We start from the raw sequence: 25,897 nt of genomic DNA, 5'->3' as shown, positions 1-25,897 counted from the left end.
GGGAAGGAACCCAGAAAAGTAGGCAAATCAAAACAGACTGCTGCCTGGTTGAAAATTGTGACCTCCACCCTCAAAACATCAACATAATTCCCCTACAAAGAAAACAAACAAGCAAAACTTTGTCCAACTAGCCACCTGCACATTAGTGGCACCAAACCCTTCCACTGAGAGGGGGAGGGGGGAAGCCGGGCTGCCCATCAGTCAGTTCTTGAATGATAAAAGCTGCCAATCAGACGGAGGGAGAGTGTCAGGGAGCCTCCGGGACTCACCCAGAAACTGGCATTTCATTACATTCAATGCTGGTTTTCTGTGGGGGAGCCCTATTGGTTCCCTGAAATTAGCTACCCACAGAGAAGGAAAAAACAGGGACTTACCAGAGAGGTGACAGCACTGCAGGTATCAATTCGAGAAAGAGACATTCAGCCATGACTGACCCCCCAAAGCAACACAAGGTCGCAGAGGATCAGGGGCATTCACCAGACACCAAGCGGCCAAGACCCTGTAAGTCCTCCAAAGCCCAGTGTCTAAATATTGTCCCAAGATATATTCCCAAACACAGCCGAGAGAGCGGCATACTTCCTCACATCATGGGCACAAGGGTAGACTGCAGGCTGGCTAGACTTAATGACACTGCAGACGACCTGTGACACACGAGCCCCAGAACAGGGAACCAGGGAAACCAGATCAAGAACAACCCCTAAGACTATAGGAACAAAACCCCTGGCATCAGAGAAGAGCATGAAGCTCCCCAACCCGACCCACAGAAGCCAAAGCCAACAAACAAAAATCACCAATGCTGAAGCGACCAACGCCCTCAAATCAGAATCCCTTTAACTCAAGCAGGGCAGCTCTGGGGCTTCCAAATGGGCACACAACCTGGCATGTTGCAATGCCAAGAAATGCCTATGCAACGCTGCTACTGCCTGATCCCAAAGAATATTAGAAGAGGGATGGGTAAAATGGATTACAAGCAGGGAACAAGTTCCCCAAGACTCCTGGTTATAGGCATCCCCGACACAACAGTCAGCTTAGCGGAGGCAAAATAGCAATTAAGGATTTGAGCAATCCTCAAATTCGCGCAAGGCGAGAGCGGGCTTGGATGAGGTATCCGTAATACAACTGAGCCCGCCGAGGATTTCCAGGGCCTACAGGGTACGTGAGTCCTACAGGAACCCCTACAGGGGCTAGTTAAATCGGTAACCCCTGTTGATGCAAGATACCCAACTGCAAGCAGCCACAAGGATAGCCCCAGGGGTAACAGAGGAGGACCATCAAACACATCCTAGGTACCACCTAATCAGGTGAAGGGTAGAACTCCTTTGCAGAAAAGGCACAATAAAATGCTGGCAAATGTGAGGAAAACCACACTAAAAGCACCTGAAACCACGTCAGCAAAACAAGCAGTCAGAGAGAAACTCGGCATGCTGGAGCTAGCTGAAGAGCTGGCTACGCTAGCTGCAGTGCACCCCACCAGCCAACAAACACCCCTACCCAGGGCAAGATGGAGCGGCCCAAAGCCGCCGACACATCGCAAGGGCGAAAACCATTACCAGCAAAGAAGTCTGCTAATGAGGAGTGAATTCCAAACTTCCCAAGGAAGGGAACTTTGACCGCACAAGGGCAGAACTTATGGAGTACTTAGGGAAGGTGTCCCTAATCTCATGTAGTCCCAGTACACTTAAACTCCTAGCCAATGCACGCAAAGTGCAGGAACAGCCTCACAAAGCAAAACATTCCAAAAAGAAGAAAAGCGTGGCCCAAGCGACTGCCAACCGCCTGGTACATCAGTCAAGAACTTACTGGTGGGCGGCTCGGCTCCCCCTTCCCCCAGCAAAGATGTTTAAAGCTAGTTGGACGAAGTTGAAGTTTTGTTTGTTTTCTTTGTGGGGGGAGTGCTTTTAATGCTTTAAGGGCATAGGTCGCAATTTTCAACCAGGCAGTACACCCCCCGACCTTACTATCAGACCTCAATCATTCGTTTATTCCATATATTTGTTGGTGATATGGCCACAAGCCAGATCCACTCAGGATTAAGCTATGACCCCAACTCAGGAGCAGCCTGTGTATCTTCGCACCACCGGCCATCGAGTTGCTGGTGGTGCGACCTTTGTCTTACCTACGGCGGACGAAACCCTTCCCCCCCCCCTCTTTCACTGTTCTATATCTGTGCATATTTCATGCATCCTGCTACTAGTGCATCAGGAAATGCAGGAAATATGTTGTTTAGGGCTTCAACAAGCAGTGAAGTCAAGAGAAAATATGTTGTGATGATTTATTATCAAAGCATTTGGCATATAAAGGAAGATGAATCTGGAATGTCTTCTGTGTGGTGGATAGAGGTGTCCAAATTTGAGATCATGCAGAATGATTCTATCTCTGAACAAATTTATAATGCTGATGAAACAAGTTTTTACTAACGTATGTTAACCTAACCAAACCAAACCACACATAACCTAAGCAAACCAAACCACACATAACCTAAGCAAACGAAACCAAACATAACCTAAGCAAACCCAACCAAACATAACCTAAGCAAACCCAACCAAACATAACCTAACCTACCAAACATAACCTAACCAAACCAAACCAAACCTAACCAAGCCAAACCTAACTAAACCAAACCTAACCAAACAAAAACCTAACCAAAGGTAACCCAACCCAACCCTCAACATCTAGGCCTCAGCCCTCAGTTAGCACCACCATACCCACCTACACATCATTCCAAGATCGTAATTATTAATTATTATTATAATAGAGAAACATCTGAACACTTGTGACAACCCATATTTATTGTTGCTGTATTACCGGTACTCTGTGGTGTTTTGTTTAAAAGTACATATCTAATGAAACAAAAGTGTATCATTACGTACTTTTATACATTAAATTATTATTTTTTGTGCCTGGTAGAAAGGGGGGGGAGGGAATTTGACTACTTATCCAGACATGACAACATATCCAATCACAATTGGGCCCAAGGTGTACGGAGGATGATGAGTGTAGTGTTTTGATTCGCCTACTTTTCTGGGTGCCTTCCCTGGTTGATGGCGAGATGACATCTCTTAAATGTAAAGTGTTGATGAGCCATTGCTCCCTGCGCCTCTCTGAGGAACTCAGGTTCTGGCTTGTGGTCTCTAATAGGCATACAAAAACTCTCCGACTGATGAACCCAAGAAGTGTGGCAATCAGTATGCTAGCTTCAAGGAGCTGATGGGGAGCCCCACAGAAAACAATTGAACTCTTTTGGAAATAGCATGAGCACTTTCACCAAATCTCTTCTACTCATTGGGAAAAAAGAGGTGGGAGGGTAGAGAGGTAGCTCACTGCCACCCAATGTCTTCACCCTCAGTTCTAGGGCAGATGTAGGCATCACCCCTATCACCAGGAAGGGAGGGAGGGGGATCAGGGAGCTTGCATGGCTCACCTTAAAATTGACTTTTTATTACATTCAACACTGGGTTTTTTGGGAATGCGGGGAAAGTCCCTTGTGGCTCCCTAGGCTCAGCTGGTCACCAGGGAGCCAGATTCACCCTCTCTTAGTAGGACTCCAACTTGACCAGTACCCAAAGCAACTGCCAGAACGGGAGGGAAGAGGTACAGGAACCCCCACCTCGACCAGTCCAGCCAAAAGGCATCCAATGCAAGGGCCTCTCAATCAGGAATGGAGCTACATTCAAGGAAAGGAGCAGAGTCCACGCAAACACAGAGAGTTCCATGGCACATGATGCATGTGTTTATTGTGTTTGGCAATGAGGAAATATAAGGAATTTAGGCTTGCAGCATGTCTTATGCATACATTTTAATATTAGTGAAGTAGCACCCATCAACATGTGTAATGCTCACTATTATATGGTGATGTACTATAAATACCAAACATCCCAGCTACAGGGCAAGCTTCTGTAAGGTAGATAGATGCACATAAGAACATAAATGTCTGGACTTACTATTTTACTATTTGAAATAACATAAATTTCCCATAAATTCCTGACTTTTTGTAAGTGTTATTTCTACATACAAGATAATACCTTGACCTACAAATGTTAACCTGTTATACATGCAATCCAAAGGTATGACTTTTACACAAGGTATATAAAAATCACACTTTTTTTATGCCCCCCCACCCCAAAAAAACCAGCGTTGAATGTAATGAAACGCCATTTTCTGGGTGAGTCCCGGAGGCTCCCCGGAGCTATCCCAGGCTGATATGCTAATGTCAGACTTTGGCATCAGTCATGTGTATGGAGTTCTTAGGCCTACCGGGGACCACGGCCAGAACCGGGCCCCCTCAGACAGGCAAGGGGAGCAATGGCCTATAGAAGCCCCCGTGTAGTTGGAAGCATTCTATGTCTGCCATCGACCGGAACAGGCACCCAGAAAGGTAAGCGCCCCAAAACAAACCCCTATTCTGGTTAAAATTGCTACCTAAAACCGAACTAGTGGATAGAACTCCCCAACCGAAAACAAGCAAACTAGTGTGACGTCACACACTGCCGCGCCGCTGTCTGCGCAGCTCCCCCCTCCCCGGGAGGGGGAAGGGGGAGCCCCAGACCCCCCGCGCCGGCTACCCACACCTCAGTTCTTGAGGCTGGATGTCAAAAACGCGAAAAACCGCCGACCGGAGGGAGGGAGGGATGCCGGGGAGCCTCCGGGACTCACCCAGAAAATGGCGTTTCATTACATTCAATGCTGGTTTTCTGGAGGGAGCCCCGTCGGCTCCCCGGAGCTAACTACCCACAGACAGAAAAAGAGGGACTTACCCGGGAGGCGGTCGTCGCTCACCCCTCAACTCGAAGCCAAGACAACTGGCTGCAACCGCCGACCCAAAGCAACACAGGCCCGACGAGGCCCAGGGACATTCACAAGGTAACGAGCAGCCAGGACCCTGTTCGACCGCCAAAATCCCCGCGCCCGAATATCAGACCAAGACATATTCCCAAAGACGGCAGCAAGAGCCGCGAACTTACGAACATCATGGGCACGGGGATAGACTGCAGGCTGGCTGGACCTAATAACCCTGCGGACGACCTGAGAGACCCGAACCCGCGAACAGGGAAGAAGGGAAACCGGATCAACCCACAGCGCGTCCCCGGACACAGAAGCTGTGGCGCGCAAATAAAGGCGAAGCGCCGCAACCGGACACAAAACATGATGCACCCCCGGCCTGACCAACCAAGCATCAACCACCCATGGACCCCTCCGGAACGCAGCAGTCTCATTCTTCGCCAGAAAAGAAGGAGACGGCTGCAAACGAACAAAACAATCACCACGACCAAAAGAGCAGAAACCCCTGCGCCGGAGGAGAGCATGAAGCTCCCCTACCCGACCCCCAGAGGCCAAAGCCAACAAGAAAAGTGCCTTGGAAAAACAATCCTGGACCGAAGGGGCCACAACGAAACGAGGAGATGAAAGGAAAGCGAGCACTCTGTCCAGAGACCAGGACGGCTCAGGCGACGCATGAGCAGGCCGGAGGTGAAACAATGCACGAGACAGCTTGCGAAACGGCGCAGACGTAACATCGATACCGAAAGCAAGCTGAAGCGGCTCCGCCAGCGCCGCACGATACGAAGCGACAGTGTTAGGCATAAGATGACGGTCCTGAAACAACCACGAGAGGAAGGACAAGACCACCCGAACAGACAAGGAGCTAACATGACGAAGACGCAAAAAGAAACGGAAGGACCGCCAGGAAACTTCATACTGCCGCCGAGAAGAAGCCCTCAGGTGGGACACCAACAAGGAGGCCACCTGATCACCATAGAGATGATGATAGACTGAGTCAAAAAAACCATACGCGAAGACTCGAGGAGAAGATCGAACCAGCTACGTGCCGTACCGGCCCGATCTGCTGAAAGAGGCGGAGCCGCGGGAAAACCCTCGGGTTCGGACACCGAGCAACCAGCGCCTGAAACCAAGGCTGCGCCGGCCACCAAGGGGCCAGAAGGACAACTCTCCCCCGGTAAGTCTCTAAGCGAGTCAGGACCTGGAGCAACAGCCGAACCGGGGGAAAGAGGTACAGGAACCCCCACCTCGACCAGTCTAGCCGAAAGGCATCGATCCCGACGGCCTCGCAATCGGGGAAGGGCGCCGCATAAACGGGAAGACGCCGCGACCACGCCGACGCGAAGAGGTCCACTTCGGGGGGCCCGAACGTCTGGCAAAGCCAACGGAAGGACTCGTCGTCGACCGTCCACTCCGTGGAGAGGGGAACGAAGCGAGACAGGGCGTCGGCCAAGACGTTGGACACGCCCCGTACGTGAACCGCCAGGAGAGCCAAACCCCGAGAACTCAGCAGACGAGTCACCCGAAGCGACCAACCCCAAAGAGACAAGGACCGCATCGAACCCCCGCGGTTCAGGCAATGAACCACCGGAGAGCAGTCCGAATGGAGCCGAATCGTCGATCCGCGGGCCACCCGAATCCTCCCCAGAGCAAACCACACCGCCGCGAACTCCCGCACCGTACTGTGAGCTCGACGGAAGGACGGATCCCAACGCCCCTGGCCGGCCTGGTGAGCACTGGTCACAAAACCCCAGCCGAGAGACGACGCATCCGTGTACACATCGAGCGAGGGCTCGGGTAGGCGCCAAGGCACTGAACCCCGAAAAACCCGAAGAGGAAGCCGGTGACGCAGCAACCGACGCAAGGCCCCCGGGGGTCGAACTCTGCGATCGCGAGAGAGGCGGAAGGGGGAACCCCGAAGGAACCAGAACAGCCGCCGAAGCCAAACCCGACCCGGTGGGTAGACCACCATCGCGAAGTTCAGGCTCCCGCACAGCCCCTCGAGCAACCGCCGGGTGACCCGAGGGCCCTCCAGAAACAGACGAAGGCGGGACCGCAGCCGCAGGAGAGACTCCGGAGGGAGAGACAAAGAGGCGGTTCGAGAGTCCCACACGAGACCCAGCCAAGTCCGAACCTGAGAGGGAACCAGATGGGACTTCCTCCAGTTCACCAAGAACCCGAACCCGGCGAGCTGGGAAAGAACCAAATCCCTGGCTAGCAAGCAAGCTGATTGGCTGGGAGCCCAAACCAGCCAGTCGTCGAGGTAGGCCAACACCTGAACACCTAGGAGACGCAAACGAGCCACCACAACCCATGTAAGGCGTGTGAACACGCGAGGTGCCAGGTTCAACCCGAACGGGAGACAACGAAAGCGGTAACTCAGACGCCCCACTACAAAACCGAGCCAGTCCCTGAACCGCGGATGAATCGGGACATGCCAATAAGCGTCCCGGAGGTCCAGGGACACCATCCAAGCTCCCGGCTCCAAGAGGAGCCGAACCTGAGACAGCGTAGTCATCCGAAAGGAGGGGCAATGAACCCAGGGGTTCAGACGGGACAAGTCCAGAATGAACCGCAGGTCCGCGCAGTCCCGTTTCGGAACCGGAAACAGACGGGAAACCCATCTGAGGGACGACGTCGTTTCGACGACGCCTAAGCGTACCCACTCCAAGACGACTCGACAGAGCGCAGGGGAAGAAGCCTGCCCTGCCAGCCCCGACCCCCCAAAGGGGGGAGGGGCCACCCAACGCCACCGCAGGCCGCGAGACACGACCCAAAAGGCCCACGAATCGTGGGACCAGGCGCGGGCGAACAGCGCAAGCCGCCCCCCCATCGCCCCGTCAAGGGGGCAAACCGCGAAAGGGCCGGCGACCCTTACGAGACCCAGAACCCCGTACAGCGCGAACACCGCGCCGACCAGACGAGGGAGGGTCCACAGGAGGAGCCAACCCCAAACCTGACACCAGAGGCCTACCACGACGAGAGGAACCCCGAGCCCTGGCACGACCTTTCCGGGAAGACCCACCCCGGGACCCGCGGAAAACCAACAAGTCCGACATCGGACGACAAGCCGCCGACGCAGCCTGAATAAACTGCGCCATGGCCGACTCCCCAAACAGGAGAGGACAAAAAGGTGAAGAACGCCTAAGAGCCAGAACCCAAGCAGATTCCACGGAGGAACCCAGCACCGCCTGCCGACACGCGAGACGGGAAGCATAGAACAGGGAAACCGCATCCCGCAAAATCGGCGTGAACAGCTTCAACAAGGCAGCCGACGAACGCGCAGCCGAGGACAAGGTGCCGGACCCCGGGACGGACCCAAGCGTCCCCACATCCTCCACGAGCCAATCCGAAGACAGCTCCAGGAGGGAAAAGAACCGCAAGGCCGAACACAAAAGGCCCCGGGCGCGCAAGTCCTCTGCCACGAGCGCCGCCGAAAGGGAGGGAACCTGCACATGGAGCTGAATAACGCCCACATCGCGGGGAAGGGCAGGGGCAAACAAGCACTCATTCAGGTACTCAAGTTCACCCCCCAGGAAAACCTGAAGCACCGTGGAAGCTTCCCGCCACTCCAGCGTGCGGGAACGACAGAAGGAATGCCAGGAATCCAGACCAAACAAGGGGCAGTCTGCTAGCCAGGACGACTCCGGAACCTCATAACGGAGCCAGAAAGGGAACGAAGTCCCAAACCTGAACGTGGACGGATCCATTTCCAAGGCATAATCCGGGTCACGCAGGAGGTAAGCTGCAAAGGCCGCTCGCACCACACCAGGTTGGATGCGATAAGCCGAAAACCTCCGGAAGGACGGAACCGACGTACCCGGGGGAACACGGAACCGAACCCGGGGAGGGGCCGACACCAAATCCAACTCGTACGCAGAGGGGGGAAAAGAAAACCCCACTCCTTGTAACAATAAGTCCCGCTCAGTGGGAAGAAAAACCCAGGCGGGGTCCAGCGGGGCCCAAGGCCCCCAAGTCAGCCCCTCCCCAGTCTCGAGGTCCGTCACCACAGGACCCGAGGCCGAGTCCTCTCCCCAAGCCCCGACCCCACAAGACAAGGACGGAGCAGCCGGAAAAGCTGGAGGAAGGGGGGCCCACTGGTCAGACCCTGAAGCTTCGGCCGGGAGACAAGACTCGAATGCCTCTGCCGCCCCCCCGGAAGGGGCAACCCCCGAAGCTGCCCAAGTCTCGAGATCAAGTAACCCCTGCTCCGACCCCGAAACCCTCAGACGCTTCGGGGCCGGAAGCAGGGGCGGGGGACCAGAACGAACAGAAGGGGAAGGACGAGGAGGTGCGGACTGAACCAGGATCGAAGCGACCCCCACCCCCAAGTCCGGGTCTCGAAAAGCAAAGCGGGGCAGCCCCAGGGCATCCGGGGAAGCAACCAACCGAGCGCGTTGCAACAGACGAAACCTAGACTGCAACGCACGTGCCGCCCGTACCCGAATAGAATCATCAGAGGATTGGGTAAATTGAGTCACAAGCAAGCAGCAACACTCACAGGACTCAGGGTCGAAAGTATCACCGACCCAACAGGCAGCGTGGCAGAGGCAAAAACAATGAGGGTCACCCTGAGACAAGGGGACCGAGCAACCCTCAAACTCGCACACAGTGAGTGGGGACTCCGGGCTCACATCCATCGGACCCACGCGCCCCCTAGGGGATTCCCAGGGTCCTGAGCGTTTACTTTAAGAGGACTCGCGCTCAGGTAGTCCCAGGCAGGGTGCTGCAAACCGGCGCCCAAAACTACCAAGCAAACTTCTAAAGCTGAACCCCAGGGACGTGTACACTCACGGGGACCTAGCAGGGGGCGCCACCGAGGAGAACAGTGGAAGGGCAAAAACAAACTGAATAAAATGACAGAACCCCCCACCAGGCAAAAACAAAAAGAAAAACAAAACCCCGCAAGAGGACAGCGAACCCCAAGGAACAGAGCCGGCCGCGATGTCGGGAAATACAAGCTGAGCAGCACCCTGCGCCCCTACCAGTGCAAACTGCCTCTTACCTGCCGGTAACAAGGGAGAACAGAACACCCAAGAGCCCAACAGGCGGCCGAAAAACCGAAAGGTAAAACGGACCAGCAGAGGCAGACCCCGAGGAGCCTGTGGAAGGTGGCCCCAAGCCCCAAGGGCAGTACTTACAGGGCACCTAGGGAAGGCAGCCCTAGGCGCATGCAGCCCGAGTACTGAAGATAACTCCTGGCTCTCGCACCCACAAAACTAACACCACACGCAAAGCACAGTGCAGTAGCGACACCGGAGCCAGAGCACACGACCATCGCCTATAGCATCAGCCTCAAGAACTGAGGTGTGGGTAGCCGGCGCGGGGGGTCTGGGGCTCCCCCTTCCCCCTCCCGGGGAGGGGGGAGCTGCGCAGACAGCGGCGCAGCAGTGTGTGACGTCACACTAGTTTGCTTGTTTTCGGTTGGGGAGTTCTATCCACTAGTTCGGTTTTAGGTAGCAATTTTAACCAGAATAGGGGTTTGTTTTGGGGCGCTTACCTTTCTGGGTGCCTGTTCCGGTCGATGGCAGACATAGAATGCTTCCAACTACACGGGGGCTTCTATAGGCCATTGCTCCCCTTGCCTCTCTGAGGGGGCCCGGTTCTGGCCGTGGTCCCCGGTAGGCTTAAGAACTCCATACACATGACTGATGCCAAAGTCTGACATTAGCATATCAGCCTGGGATAGCTCCGGGGAGCCGACGGGGCTCCCCCCAGAAAAAAGTGTTGAATGTAATGAAACGCCATTTTTCTGGGTGAGCCCCGCAGGCACCCCAGAGCTTACTGGGTTGATATGTATGTATTGTATTAGACATTGGCATCAGTCAATTAAAGTTCTTGCTTACTGGGGACCACAAGCCAAAACCTGACCCCCCCTCAGAGAGGCACGAGGGGCAATGGTCTCTGGAAACTCTCATGTATGTGGAAGCATTCTAGCATTCTATGCCTGCCATCGACCAGGTCTGGTACCCAGAAAAGTAGGTGTAACAAAACAAACCCTACATGGTAAAAATCACTACCAAACCCCCTAACAGACAGGTAAAACTCCCAAACTAATATAAGCAAACAAACAAGCATCACTAACGCTGGCACGCCAACCGACCGTGCAGCTCCCACGCCGGCTGCAACAGCATTCAGTTCCGAGGCTGCGCATTAAAAAAAAAAACTGACCAAAGAGAGGGAGGGTGCCGGGGAGCCTCCAGGGCTCACCCAGAAAATGATGTTTCATTACATTCATTGTTGGTTTTCTGTGGGGAGCCCCTATGGCTCCCTGGAGCCTCCCTAACCCACGAAAAGTTAGAAGAGGGCTTACCCAGGAGGCAGCTGCCACTCACGTCTCAACTCGAAGTTGAGACAACTGGCTTCAACCTTTGACCCAAAGTGACACACACACACACCCCTACTAGGGCCAGGAATATTGATGAAACTGGGCGGCCAGGACCCTGTTCGGCCTCCAAAATCCCCACGCCCAAATGTCAGCCCAAGACATGTTACCGAATACGGCAGCCAAAACAACGAACTTATGAATGTCATGGGCACGAGGATAGACCGCAGGCTGGCTGGATCAAATACTGTAATCCTGCAGATGACCTGGGAGACCCGAGCCCTGGAACAGGGAACGAGGGGAAACCGGGCCAACCCAAACCACATCCCCGGCCACAGAGGCCTTGGCATGCAGGTAACAGTGAAGAGCTGCAGTCGGACACAATACATGATACACCCCAGCCTGACCAATCAAGCATTAACGACCTAAGGACCCCTCCGGAAAGCCGCCGACTCATTCTTCGCCAGAAAAGAGAGAGAACGGCTGCAAGCGAACAAACCTACCGCCAGAACCAAAGGACCAGAAACTTCTGTACCGGAGGAGAGCGCGAAGCTCTCAGACCTAACCCCTAGAAGCCTATGCCAATACGAAAAAGAGCCTTGGAAAAACAATCTTGTACCGAAGGGGGCCACCACAAACCGAGGAGAAGAGAGAGAAAAGAGAGCACCCTCTCCAGTCCAAGAACCAAGATGGCTCAGGCGGCGAATGAGCAGGCCAGAGGTGAAACAAAGCTTAGGGAACGGGGCGGAAGTTACATCCACCCTGAACGCAAGCTGAAGCGGCTCCACCAGCACCGGACAATACGAGGCAACAGTATTAGGCATCAAATGACGGTCCTGAAAAAGTCAAGAAAGAAAGTTCAAAACAACCTTATCTGAAATAGAGGACATCCTATGCAGAGAAAATGGTGGAAAGTGTGCCAGGAAATTTCATACTGTTGAACCTTGAGCGACCCAAACCCTCTGAAGGGCCAGCCAAACAGCCGCGAACTCCCATATCGTGCTGTGAGCCCGATGGAAGGACGGAGCCCACTACCGCTGGCTGGCCTGGTGAGCACTGGTCACAAAGCCCAAGCCGAGAGACGAGGCATCTATGAACACATCAGATCCTCCAGGGCAGAGCCATCCTCCACTCTCTCTGCCCCTAAATAAAAGGCAGAGTCCAACGGAAAGGCTGAGAAGTGGGTCCACTGGTAAAACCCAGATGCCTCGGCATGAGGAGCAAACTTGAATGACTCCATTGCCGACCCGGAAGGGGCAATCCCCGAAGCCGTTCAAGACTCACTATCATCGAAACCTTGCCTCAACTCCAAAACCTTCAGACGTTTGGGAGAAGGGGGGGGGGGGCAAGGGGGAGCAGGATGATGACCAACTGGGGAAGGACTCGGGAGCACAGATGAAACCAAAGTCGAAGCGACTAATGCCTCCAAGTTCGGGTTCCTATAACCCGAGCGGGACAGCCTCGGGGCATCCGGGTGAGCAACCAACCTAGCATGCTGCAGCAACCGATATCAAGCATGCAACCCCAAAGCCGCCTGTACCCGAATATCAATATCAGAAGAGTGGTATTCTGGAGCAAAAGCAAGGAGTAAGACTCGCAAGACGCTGAGTCAAAGGTGTCAGTGACCCAACAGGCAGCATAACGAAGGCAAAATTGCCAAGTGTTACCCTGAGACAAGGGAACAGAGGAACCATTAAACTTGCAATCGGCGAGTTGGTACCCAGAGGACGCTTCCATAGGTCCAAAGAGCCCAGTACCCTTAGGCTGACTGCTAAGGCAAGCCCAGGCAAGGTATTGCTAACTGGTTAGGTCCAAACTACCAAGAAAACTGCTAAAAACCTGAACCCCTGCGACGTGTACAAGCACAGGAGGCCAAGCGAGGGACCACAAGATAACAGAAGGTGGATAAACCAAGGGACATCTACTAGGACATAATAGGGCTACAATAATGGAACACGGATCACAGTTATCACAAAGTGTATAACCACATTTAGGAAAGAAAAAATACAGTGATGTCACTAGAACTTTGTGTTAGAGAATAACCACTAGCACCAAACCACATGGGAGCGTAGTGCCACGATGCTCATGTTTACATATATTTATCTCGGTATACTTAGACTATAGTGAACAGTGATACAGTGAATAGTGAACGGTAACACAACCGGCATAAAGGTTTGAAAGTGTAGGAAAACTGCCACTTGGAAAATATGGAACGTTTAATTCAGTGCAATAGTGAGGCAACACAGACTAGACTCTGTGTACAGTGGCCACCAGGCTTGACCCGTGTACACACTCGGTAAGCTGTGAAGGGTCCCTCCAACCCTTCACCACTAGTCAACACCCACCAGTCCACTGCCTTATCACCACCATTGACCAAAAGTATTCAGTAAAAATGCCTTTAGTAAAGATGTGCACAGAATGCAACAAGGAAGTAGATTACCATCAGAGCTTCCAGTGCCAACTATGTTCAGCAGCCATACACAGTAAATGTGCCAACATGACAAATAATGCTAGAAAAATTGGTTTCCAGAGACCACTCGGTATACTGGTTCTGCAAAAAGGATAATATTACTGTCTTGAAGATGATTGCAATTTTGGATAGAGAACCCCAGCAGAGCACAGAAAATCACTTCTAATTGCCTCCACAGAAATCCCAAATGTTTTCAAACAAATTGTCAAGGACACCCAGGTAGAATCAAATTTGGAGCCAGATCCCAACGCGTTCACAGATCGAACAGAGCGTGATCGGGGCGCCAGGGTCGGGAGCAATGTTGGCACTGGAGCCAGATGCAATGTTGGCACTGGAGCCAGATGCAATGTTGGCAGTGGAGCCAGATGCGATGTTGGCAGTGGAGCCAGATGCAATGTTGGCAGTGGAGCCAGATGCGATGTTGGCACTAGAGCCAGATGCGATGTTGTTGGCGCATGAGTGGATGCGATGTTGGGGTTGGGCGTGTTGTCGGCACTGGAGCCAGATGTGATGTCGGCGCTGGGGTTGGGCACAGAGTCGGCACCGGAGCCAGGCGCAATATTTGCGCCAAGGTTTTTAAACAAACAAAACAAGGACAAAAACCTGCCAATATTATAAATGGGGTATCTGAGAACATGGAATATCAGGAAGAATAAATGGAATATGTAAATATGATCATCCCAGAAACATTCTTAGTACAGGTAAATGTACCAAAAGCTGTGATTTCTTACACCCAGAACTGTGCAAGAACTCTTTAGATAAGAATGAATGTTTCAATATAGAATGTCCAGTTTTTCACATAAAAGGTACCAGGCGAATAGACTGACAGACCGCCTCGATGAAAGCAGCCACAACACTAATTACCAGGATGATTTTTTTTTTAGCAAGAGGAAGAGGAGAAGAATGGCTAAAAATGTCCATAATCTACCACCAACTCGGTCAAATGCTAGAGGATACAAACACAGTGGCCTCCCTACCAGGACCTCAGATATTAACACCAAGAAAAGCATCCAGCACTTCCACAACCAAAACATCATTTTTATTTGCTAACATTCAGGGTATAAAAACACGCAAATCTAACAAAGTGCACTTCACAGATGGCCTCCTACATGAGGCAAATGCAGTGGTTACAGCCCTAATGGTAATCCACACAAAGGACTACCATGATGGTGAAATATGAATTCCAGAGTACAATCTATTCAGATGTGACAGGAAAGACAGGCTATAGGGTGGGGGTCAGCCTGTACATCAAAGACACACTCATCTGCACTGAGCTGCTAAACACCACAAACAATATGGTGGAAGTGGTGATAATCAAAATAGAGAACCTAAATGTAGTTATTGTCCTTCTATAAGTCACCGGAGGCAAATCCTCAGCAGTTTAAAGACCAACTAATGAAAATAGAACACTGCTTAGAAAACCTCACAAATCCAGCAACAATCATCATCCTGCTTGTGGACTTCAACCTAAAGCACTTGAAATGGAAGACCCTAGCTAATACAGTTATATCCGAGAGCATTCCGGGCAGTAGCCTAAATGAACAGTGAACAGTTACATGTAAATAACCTGCTACAGATGAGCGACATATGTTTTAAACCAACAAATAGTAGAACCAACTAGGAAGGAGAACATGCTGGACTTCATTTTCACTAATAATGATGAATTGATCAGGAACATAATGATTACAAATACCTGTTACTCAGATTACAACTTCATTTAAGTTCTGACAAGCATGAGGAATAGACCTGCAAAACCAGTCCTGAATCAGTGGAGGAGAATTCAGCAAATTCAATTTCAATAAAAAACAGATAAACTGGGAGCAAATAAACCAAGAAATCACAGAAATAAGCTGGGAAGAATAACTAGAAAATGTAAACCTGAACCAGTGCCCAGAAAAAATAAGCTCAGTAGCACTAGAAATATGCTCAAACTGCATACCCCTAATAAAAAAAAAGAGGAAGAGATGCAGATTGGAACGGGAATGCCGTTCCCTCTATAGGTGAAGAAAACGAATCACGGAGCAATTTGAGAGTCACACCCTATCTCAAGAACGACGAAGGCTAGGTAGAGAATTAGAAACGATTAAACTAAAGCTGCAAGAATCCTATAAAACCCAGGAGAGGTAAAGAGAGCAAAAGAACCTTTCACACTAGAGATGCTGTACCGATGTTACTTTTCAAAACGCTACTGCTCTCTTGCGTGGAATACTGGTACACAATGGCAGCCCCTTTAAAAGCTAGAGAAATTGCCAACCTGGAGAACATGCTGCTAGAATCTACTCAGTAAAACATCTAAACTATTGGGACCGACTAAAATGCCTAAATCTGTATTCTCATGAGCGCAGGCGGGAGAGATACATAATAATTTACAAGTTGAAAATAGTAGAGGTTCTGGTTCCAAACCTGCACACAGAAATAACATCACATGAGACCAGAAGGCATGGTAGGATGTGCAGAATACCCTCATTGAAAAGCAGAGGTGCAATAGATACTCTGAGAGAGAACTCTATCAACATCAGAGGTCTGAGGCTGTTCAACACACTTCCACTACACATAAGGGGCATAACTGGCTGACCCCTCACAGTGTTCAAGAGAGAACTTGACAAGTCACAGCTTCGTGTCATCCTTTGCAGATGATACAAAAATCAGCATGAAAATTACATCTGCTGAAGACATTGAAAAACTACAAACAAAGTTTTCGATTGGGCAGCAGAAAATAACATGATGTTTAACAGTGATAAATTCCAGGTACTCAGATATGGCAAAAATGAGGATCTGAAACATAATACAGGGTACAAAACACAATCGAATCTGCCCAAAGTAGGAAAACAGCATGTCAAGGATTTGGGAATAATGATGTCCGATGACCTAACATTTAGGGAGCATAACCAAGCAAGTATTGCATCAGCCAGAAAAATGATAGGATGGATTACGAGAACCTTCAAGTCCAGAGATCCCATCACAATGGTTGTACTCTTGAAATCACTTGTGTTGTCCCATCTTGAGTACTGCTCAGTACTCACTTTCCCCTTCAGAGCAGGAGAGATTGCTGAAATAGAGGGAATACAGAGAACATATATGGCATGCATAGACGAGATAAAGCACCTAAATTATTGGGATCGACTCAAAGCTCTCCAAATGTACTGACTACTGGAGGGACAGGTCCCAAATCTGCACAGTAAAATAACATCGTACTGGAGTGAACGATATGGAAGAAAATGCAGAATAGAACCAGTGAAGAACAGAGGTGTCATAGGTACAATCAGAGAACACTGTATAAACATCATAAACACGAGAAAACTAGATTGCTGTCTTCAAGGAGTGCCGGACCAACCGGGCTGTGATAGGTATGTGGGCCTGCTGGCCGCTCCAAGCAACAGCCTGGTGGACCAAACTTTCACAAGTCAAGCCTGGCCTCAGGTCGGGTTTGGGGAGTATAAGAACTCCCAGAACCCCATCAAGCAGGTATCAAGCAGGTAACAAGCACCTCCAAGAAATACCTGATCAACCAGGCTGTGACTCATACATCAGACTGCGAGCAGCCGCATCCAACAGCCTGGTTGACAAATCCAGCAACGAGGAGGCCTGGTTGACGACCGGGCCGCAGGGATGCTAAGCCCCGAAATCATCTCATGATAACCTTTCAAGGTAGGGGCAGACCCCCAGCAGGCAAAACAAACAAAAATAAAAATAAAACCCGACGAAAGCACAACGTGCCCAGCAGGAACAGAACCAGCTGCTGTGAATAATGGAAGACAAGCTGTACAATATCGTGTGCCCCTACCAGCAACGATACCACTTCCTACCCAAGCCAAACAGTGGCAACAAAAACCCCAGCTGGCCCCAAGGGCGGGCAATTGCCGAGCAGCAAAAGACCCCTACGGAAGCGGTTCCCAAATGCCCTGTGGAAGATAACCCCAAGACGCAAGGGCAGTACTCAAGCACTGAGGGAAATTAGCCCTAAGCACATGCAGCTTCAGTAATGATGAATTACTCCTGGCCTGTGCACTACACACACACAGCAGAAATACATCACAAGGCACATAACTGCAAGAGTCAGAGGCCAGAGTCGACGAACGCCACAGTTCACATCAGCCAAGAATCTGAATGCTGAAGCAGCTGGTGCGGGGGGGGGGGGGGGGAGGGGGGGGCTCTGCATGGACAATCTGTGCGACAGCGTTAGTGACATTTAGCTTGTTTAAATTTGAGAGTTTTACCTATCTGTTCGGGTTTTGGTACAGATATTTACCCTGTGGGGTTTGTTTTGTTACACCTACCTTTCTGGTTGCCAGACCCTGGTCGATGGCAGACATGGAAGGCTTCCAAATACATGGGGGGTTTCCATAGCCCATTGCTCCTTGTGCTTCTCAGAGGGGGCCAAGTTCTGGCTCGCGATCCCCAATAGGCAAGGCAAGAACTCCAATCGACTGATGCCATGGTCTAATACATACATATCAGCTTGGTAAGCAACAGGGAGCTATAGGGGCTCCCCAAAGAAAAGGGAGTCAACTTTTACATGAAATCAACTATCATACAAGGATATACGGTATAATTTATAATTCAATGTGTCGGGTGTCAGGAAGCCAGAGTGTATTAATACACATTTTGGCTTTTATCGAGGTCCCCTCCCAAGGCCGAATTACTGACCCCGCCCAGGATGCAACCACACAACAAGCTGACTAACTTCTGAGTACCTACTTACTACTGTACTAGGTGAACAGGTCCATTAGGTGAAAGGAAATGTGCCAAACCATTTCTGTTCCGCCCGGAATTCGAACCCGAAATTCTCAATTGCGAGTCGAGAACAAACCCGGCTGTACTACCGGGACATTTTAGATATACGATGTCACATAAATACTGATTGACTTCTAAAGGATAGATAGCGAGAACTCGGATACCATGACCCCTCACAGTGTGAGGGATCATGGTGTAGTTACTATGATACTGATACTCAGAGGCTAATAGATATACCCTGTCAGGACAAGATGTTAGTGACTGACTTGTCCTGGTCCCCATACATAAAAGGGCAAGACTGTGTGCAGTCACCCATCCTGTTATAAGTCAAGCCCAACCATGCTTGTAATTACTAGCCCAAGCAACACACACTTCACCCATAGTGAGGACAAAACAAGGGCTGGTAACAAGTAAACTACCGATACTCTCAGGTAGCTTAAAATTAATGAGAACTTATATTGTATATTATATTTATTATAGATATATCAAACTAGCAAACTTTTCTTGTTTATAGCAGTTTATTCCGTGTTATCCTAGTGTTCTCCTGTTCCTCAGTGATTACAGTATCTCAGTCATCCACAGTTATCTTTGGTTATCCCTGAGGTATTAGTTTACACAAACACACACATGAACAGAACACAAAACCACACAAATAACATACATGGTTCACCTTATGGTTAACCAATCATGGACAGGAAGCCTGTTAGGTTTATTGAGGTTTCCCTTAAGCCAACTACTGATCACCTTTCCCAGGATGCAACCTACAACAGTTGCCTAACCTCCGAGTACCTATATACTGCTCGGTGAACAGAGGCATCAGGTGGACGGAAAGGGGCCCAACTGTCTTTGTATCAACTGGGGATCGAACCTGGAATCCACAGCTCTGACCCAAGGAAGCAGACCACTGTCAATGAGGTACTGGCATGAGTACATAATGATTTACCGAGATTGTGAGTTACATGGGAAGCTGCACGACTCTGTGTGTCAGATGAATAGTGTAATGTATCTTCAGAATACACATTGCAGATTGCATACAAAATAGTAACACAAGACTGCAAATAATCATTTAAGTACAACTGACCAATAAATGAACTAGCAGCCGACGTTATATTCACCACCAGTGAGCAGAAACTTGAAGAGTCATTACAGTTCATTGTTGCTGGGCCAGTGAAATACACTCTCTCCTGAAAATATAAAAAATAATGATAATATTAACTGATATTAATATTTTATATATATACTGTATGTATATATATATATGTCGTACCTAGTAGCCAGAACACACTTCTCAGCCTACTATGCAAGGCCCGATTTGCCTAATAAGCCAAGTTTTCATGAATTAATATCTTTTCTCTAATTTTTTTCTTATGAAATGATAAAGCTACCCATTTCATTATGTTTGAGGTCAATTTTTTTTATTGGAGTTAAAATTAACGTAGATATATGACCGAACCTAACCAACCCTACCTAACCTAACCTAACCTATCTTTATAGGTTAGGTAGCCGAAAAAGTTAGGTTAGGTTAGGTTATGTAGTCGAAAAACAATTAATTCATCAAAACTTGGCTTATTAGGCAAATCGGGCCTTGCATAGTAGGCTGAGAAGTGCGTTCTGGCTACTAGGTACGACTAGGTATATGTATGTATGTATGTATGAATGTATATGTGTGTGTGTGTGTGTGTGTGTGTGTGTGTGTGTGTGTGATATATATATATATATATATATATATATATATATATATATATATATATATATATATATATATATATATATTATATATATATATATATATATATATATATATTGTGACGGTAACGCGTTGGTGTTCGGCTGTTTAAGGCTAGGGGTATGGCCTCGTCACATAGTTATAAAAAAAAATAGAAAAACTGGAACTTCGTCTGTGGTAAGGTAAGGAGAAGACACACAAAACACAAGTAAACTTTAACAATGAAATTTTAATTACGTTAAATAAATCAAAACATGAAAATAATGCACAAACAAATATGTATAATAAAATCAATGAATCAAAATAATAAGAATACTTAAATGACACAATGAAAGTTACGTTAAGGCAAAATAATAAGAAGTGCAACACAAAAGTTAAGTGGGAGGTGCTGGAATATTGGCTTAAAGCCACCACCTCTCTCAGTACACGCTAACGTCTAGCTGGGAGGAGTGCTGGCTACGAAAGCACGGAACATTCTGAGGACTGATGTTGGGGCGACCCCAGACATCAGGTAGTATTGGGGGCGAGTGCAGGTGCAGCCAGACCGGCGACCAATCAGCGGAGCCGTAGCGATCAACGGGTAGTTTGGTGGTTGGAGTTCGAACAGGTGGCTGGTTGCATACGTTTCTGCTCACCCTGGCAAGCCTTGCTGGTGCTGGTGTTGTTGTCGTTGTTGGACATTTCTTCCATAGTCTTTTTATATAATTGTGAAGACGTAATTTTGGAGGGAAGAGCAGGCTCAATCTCTTGAAGGAGATTATCGTCACAACTCTCCCCCGAAGCCTGCGGTTCTGGAAGAAGTACGTCGTTATGTGGTGGAGTAATGGATGGAGTCGCTTCTACTTCATAAACTCTGGAGAGATCATGGGCTAAGATGTTGTCAGACTCTTGGTATAGCGTGTCTCCAGGTTGAATTTCTGCAGGTAGCAAGCCCATAGTAGAAGACGTTGAGATGAGAAGTGGGCGTGCTGCAGGAGGTGTAGGGTGGTGTGGTCCGTATTGATGGTGGACCGAGCACTTTTCAGGTGTGGAGTGAAGTGCTGAAGCTTCAGGATGAGGAAGAGTAGCTCCTTGCCAATTGTTCCGTAGATCCTTGTAGCAGTAGTCGCTGACAGGTGTATTCTTCTCGCCTCGTTGCTGCATCACGACACCACCCACGTCGGTACCATTGGCGTCGACATGGAGGATGAAGGGCTTATCTGACGAGGTGAGAGTGGAATTAGAAGAGGGCATAGGAGCACGATTATTATCCTGAAAGCATTTGGGAAGATCATTAAGGATTTTGGAATTAGAAAGCGCCGACTCCTTGTCAGTGCTTTCGGGAGAAGAAGCCGGGATGGTCTCACTGTGGATGTAGGGTTCTGTGAAGGTAGAACAATTAATCAAGACAGTGGGAGGAGTACCATTATATTGCTTCAGGAGGTTGACGTGGCACAGCTGGGTCTTCCGCCGCCTATCTGGAGTCTCTATGACGTATGTGTTGTTGCTTCTGCACTCTTTGACGCAGTAGGGTCCTGAAAATCTGTTTTGTAAAGGTGAACCGGGGATAGGGAAATAAGCAAGGACGAAGTCTCCCGGCTTGAATTTTCTTACTTTGCTGGTCTGGTCGTAATGAGTCTTCATTCTCACCTGGGCTTTCAATAGATTATCATGAGCAAAGCGGTGGACTCTCTCTAGAATGTGTTGAAGGTTTTGAAGAAACTGGGGCACATTCTGATGCTCACTGAAGGTGGCATCTCTGAGAGAGTCTTTGAAAGCCTTAAGGGGAGTACGGCACTTACGGCCGTAGAGCATCTCATAAGGAGATACTCCTAGGGACTCATTGGGGAGACTTCTGAAAATACACATTATTAGGTCAATCTGCTTATCCCAATCCTTTGAGGTTTCACTACAAAACTTTTTCAAGAGTGCTTTGATGGTCTGATGACTACGTTCAAGAGAACCCTGTGAAGCAGGATGATAGGGGCTGGACAATACCTGTTTGATGTTGAACTCCTCCAGTGTCCTTTTGAAGAGATCACTGGTGAAGTTGGTGCCACAGTCACTTTGAATCTCCCTGGGAAATCCGTATTGAGTGAAGATCTTCAATAGATGTTTGATAACCGTAGCAGCCGTGATGTTCTTCACTGGAACTGCTATGGGAAATCTGGTGGTAGGACACAGGATGGTTAGGATGTAGGCGTTACCTGAACTGGTCCGAGGTAAAGGACCAACACAGTCTATTATGAGTCTGTGGAAAGGTTCCGCAGGCACCTGTATGGGAATCAGTGGTGCTCTGGGAATGGAGACGTTCGGTTTGCCTGCCCTCTGACATGTATGACACTGTTTTACGTACTGTTTGACGTTGTTTACCATACCTGGCCAGTAGTAGTCTTGACGAATCCCATGGTAAGTCTTGTTGAAGCCGTAGTGGGAGAATGCTCCGTGGGCCAGGTGTAGAATAGTGGGCCGCAGGCTGGTGGGAATCACAAGTTGTTCGGTGTTGGCCCAATCGTCCTCCTCCTTCAGTTTACTGGGTCTATATCTGCGGTAGAGCAAGTCGTTCTCTAGGAAGAACCCAGGAATACTGTCGGGTTGAGTCTCAGCCTGGAAAAACAATGGTGTTAAAGTAAGATCTTCCCTCTGCAACTTACGGAACTCCAACTTGGTCAGATGCGGGGGTAGTTTCTGAGGGTCTTGAGGGACAGCGGTAGCAGTAGAGTCAGCTGGCTGTGGACGTGCGGCTTGTGCACGGGTGGTCACGAGAACCGGAGGAGAAACTTCATCACTCTCTTGAACCTCTGCTGGAACATACTCGAGAATAGGGTTTCTGGGCACAGAGTTACACACCTGGGGTTTGTCCATGACGATCAGGTTGGTCGGTTGCAGGTCTTCTGCCAAGTCGTTGCCTAGGAGAAGTTGCACTCCAGGCATGGGAAAAGGCTTTTCCCTGACGGCGACTTGGACTTCCCCGTTCACGTAGGGACAATCCAGGTGGACTCTGGCGAGAGGGTATGGAGTAGTAGCAGTGAGGTCAGTGATGAAGACCGTTTCCCCGGTGTAGACTATGTTGGGCACAGCCGACTTCAAGATGATCGATTGTAGAGCCGCTGTGTCCCTCAAGATCTTCAATTTGAAACGTCCCTCCGGATTTGAACCGTTGGCAGAGACAGTTCCAGTATACAGGTGGTTACTGAAAAGAGAAAGATCATTAACATCAACACCAACATTCATCACAGGCTTACCGGACTTAGGAGGAGTTGGTTTGGGTCGTTGTTGGTCAGTGGTTCCCTTGTATTGAGACTTACCACACTTGTCTATGGTATGTCCATAGAGTCTACAATACTTGCAGTACAGTTGTGAACCAGCTTGATCGGGGCTCACCTTCTCGTAACTGTACCACGACTTCTTACTGGAGGATGGTTCAGGTGTCAGCCGGTGGATGAGGCTGTAAGTGTCAGCCGACTTAGCACACTTCAGGTAGTCGGTTTCTTCTTTATCTGCTAAGTAGAGGCGGACAGGAGGCGGCACACGTCTCAAGAATTCTTCAACAAGCATCAGGTTCACGAGTTCTGTAAAAGTAGAGACATGTGCTGCTTCCAGCCATTTCATGAAATACCTCCGTTTCGTGTTAGCAAACTCGAGGAAGGTAGTGGTACTTGCCTTCAGGTGGTCACGGAATTTCCTTCTATAACTTTCGGTGGAAAGTAGGTAGGCGTCTAACACTGCTTGTTTCAGAGTGTAGTAGTCATTCTCAGACGCCAAAGTACTGAGTGTGACTGCAGCTCTACCTGTAAGATGGACTCTGAGAAGTGTTGCCCATTGGTCGACAGGCCAACTGAGTTGATTAGCAAGGGTTTCAAAGGTGGTAAAGAACACATCAACTTCTGCTTCTACAAAGGATGGCATTAACTTACTTGCATGTGATATATTAAAACTGACGGGAAGATTGGCAGTAGCTTGCTGGCGTTGAGCGAGGTGTGAAGTTTCCAACGTGTATTCCCGTTGACGACACTCTAGAGCCAGAGTCGCTTGTTGCTTGTCATGTTCGCGTTGCATCTCCAACTCGCGTCGTTTGGTTTCAAGCTGTACTCGTTCCCGCTCCTGGAGTAGTGCAACCTCACGTTCCTGGAGGGCGAGTCCACGTTCGTGTTCTTCTCTCCTCAAGGCAGCTTCACGTTCTCTGAGGGTGATTTCTCGTTCTTGTTCCTCTCTTCGTATGGCAGCAGCTCGTTCTTGTTGTTCGAGGGCTTCCCTTTGCTGCTCACGTTCAATCTTGGCCAGCTCTAGTTTGAGTTTCAGCGTTGCCAAATCAGTTTTATCTGCAATATAGTAAGTTTCATGAGTTTCAGAGTCTATCTTACCTTGCTCTAAATAGTAATCCAGCAACAGGTTGTGTAGGTCATTTTTGTTGGCTTGGTAGGGAACTTCTAGTTGATACTCATGTGCAAGAGTTTGTAGTTCAGTCCTCTTGGCACGACTCAAAGTCCCTATTTCACCTGCTGGATTTGCACGGAAAGTTTGGAGACGAAACATGGTGAAATTAGCAAATAAAGGTACACGAATGTTCAATAATGAAATGTCAGAAACAGGACAACGTGGCAACTGGCACCTATCCTGTGTGATCTTTAACAATTAACGTTAAGTGAAAGATATTAAATGATTAAATTAAATCAAGGGCGCAGGAAATCTTGTACCCGGTACTCATGTAAGAGAATAAGGGCAAGAAAATCCTACTAACAAATGAAACAAAGTTTCGAAAACAAATGAAACAGTTAAATGCTTCAAAAGTAAAATTGGTAGTCCAAGGATGTAGGCATACCTTGCCAAGTCTCTATAGGACATAAAGCAAGTTTTTCCCACTGAATTTAATATGATACTTACAGAATTAGCGAACTTTTGTGCTCTGAAAAAATAAGCTAATTCCCTACCGTTGTATGTATCATCATCTCTGACTGACGTGTAGGGGTGCGAGGTGTCAACTGGTGACGAGAACTGCTGCTGAGGTCCCAATTCAGCAACTAAAGTTCGAGCTAGAGGAACTATGGCCCTCTTTGTCCTCCTACAGTCAGATTGCAGAAGATTGGGTACTCTTGACCCGGGGCAGACCACAGTACCAGGGTACCAATATGATGATCTGTCAGAATGAGAAATATTCAAGGGACATAGATGGTAAATACGAGTAATAACATGGAGGGAGAGATGACCAATTAAGAGTATGACTGAGGCCTACAGTCACCACGTAATCCAAAGTTGTCTCACCTTCACTATATGTTACTCTCGTAATGCACAATACACCGCACCTTATAAAAAATGAAATTGAATGAAAAATAGTAAAGCTACGTTAACAGAGTTAAATACGCTTACCATAAATTACCACTTGGCACCAGTACCTGAGTGAGGCTCCTAGGACAGGCCCCCATAAAACTTGTGACGGTAACGCGTTGGTGTTCGGCTGTTTAAGGCTAGGGGTATGGCCTCGTCACATAGTTATAAAAAAAAATAGAAAAACTGGAACTTCGTCTGTGGTAAGGTAAGGAGAAGACACACAAAACACAAGTAAACTTTAACAATGAAATTTTAATTACGTTAAATAAATCAAAACATGAAAATAATGCACAAACAAATATGTATAATAAAATCAATGAATCAAAATAATAAGAATACTTAAATGACACAATGAAAGTTACGTTAAGGCAAAATAATAAGAAGTGCAACACAAAAGTTAAGTGGGAGGTGCTGGAATATTGGCTTAAAGCCACCACCTCTCTCAGTACACGCTAACGTCTAGCTGGGAGGAGTGCTGGCTACGAAAGCACGGAACATTCTGAGGACTGATGTTGGGGCGACCCCAGACATCAGGTAGTATTGGGGGCGAGTGCAGGTG

General features: G+C 48.9%; 1 protein-coding gene across 10 annotated transcripts in view; it reads right to left on the bottom strand.

Annotated features, from left to right (window-relative positions):
• LOC123769741 (DGAT1/2-independent enzyme synthesizing storage lipids) overlaps positions 1-25,897 on the bottom strand; it is an 85,502-nt gene that overhangs the window by 36,258 nt on the left and 23,347 nt on the right. For 5 of the 10 annotated variants that reach the window (XM_069301463.1, XM_045760973.2, XM_069301461.1 and 2 more), the window contains one exon: positions 19,387-19,489. In XM_069301463.1, coding sequence (XP_069157564.1) covers positions 19,387-19,459 — 73 coding nt within the window. In that variant the 5' untranslated portion in view covers positions 19,460-19,489. Of the gene's footprint in view, positions 1-3,840; positions 3,895-19,094; positions 19,210-19,386; positions 19,490-25,897 lie in introns of all 10 variants that reach the window. The other 5 variants (XM_045760971.2, XM_069301459.1, XM_045760970.2 and 2 more) reach the window with 2 other exon arrangements.

The sequence above is a fragment of the Procambarus clarkii genome, chromosome 45, assembly GCF_040958095.1.
Source record: "Procambarus clarkii isolate CNS0578487 chromosome 45, FALCON_Pclarkii_2.0, whole genome shotgun sequence".
NCBI classification, from domain to species: Eukaryota; Metazoa; Arthropoda; class Malacostraca; order Decapoda; family Cambaridae; genus Procambarus; species Procambarus clarkii.
This window is presented reverse-complemented; position numbering and strand designations above follow the sequence as displayed.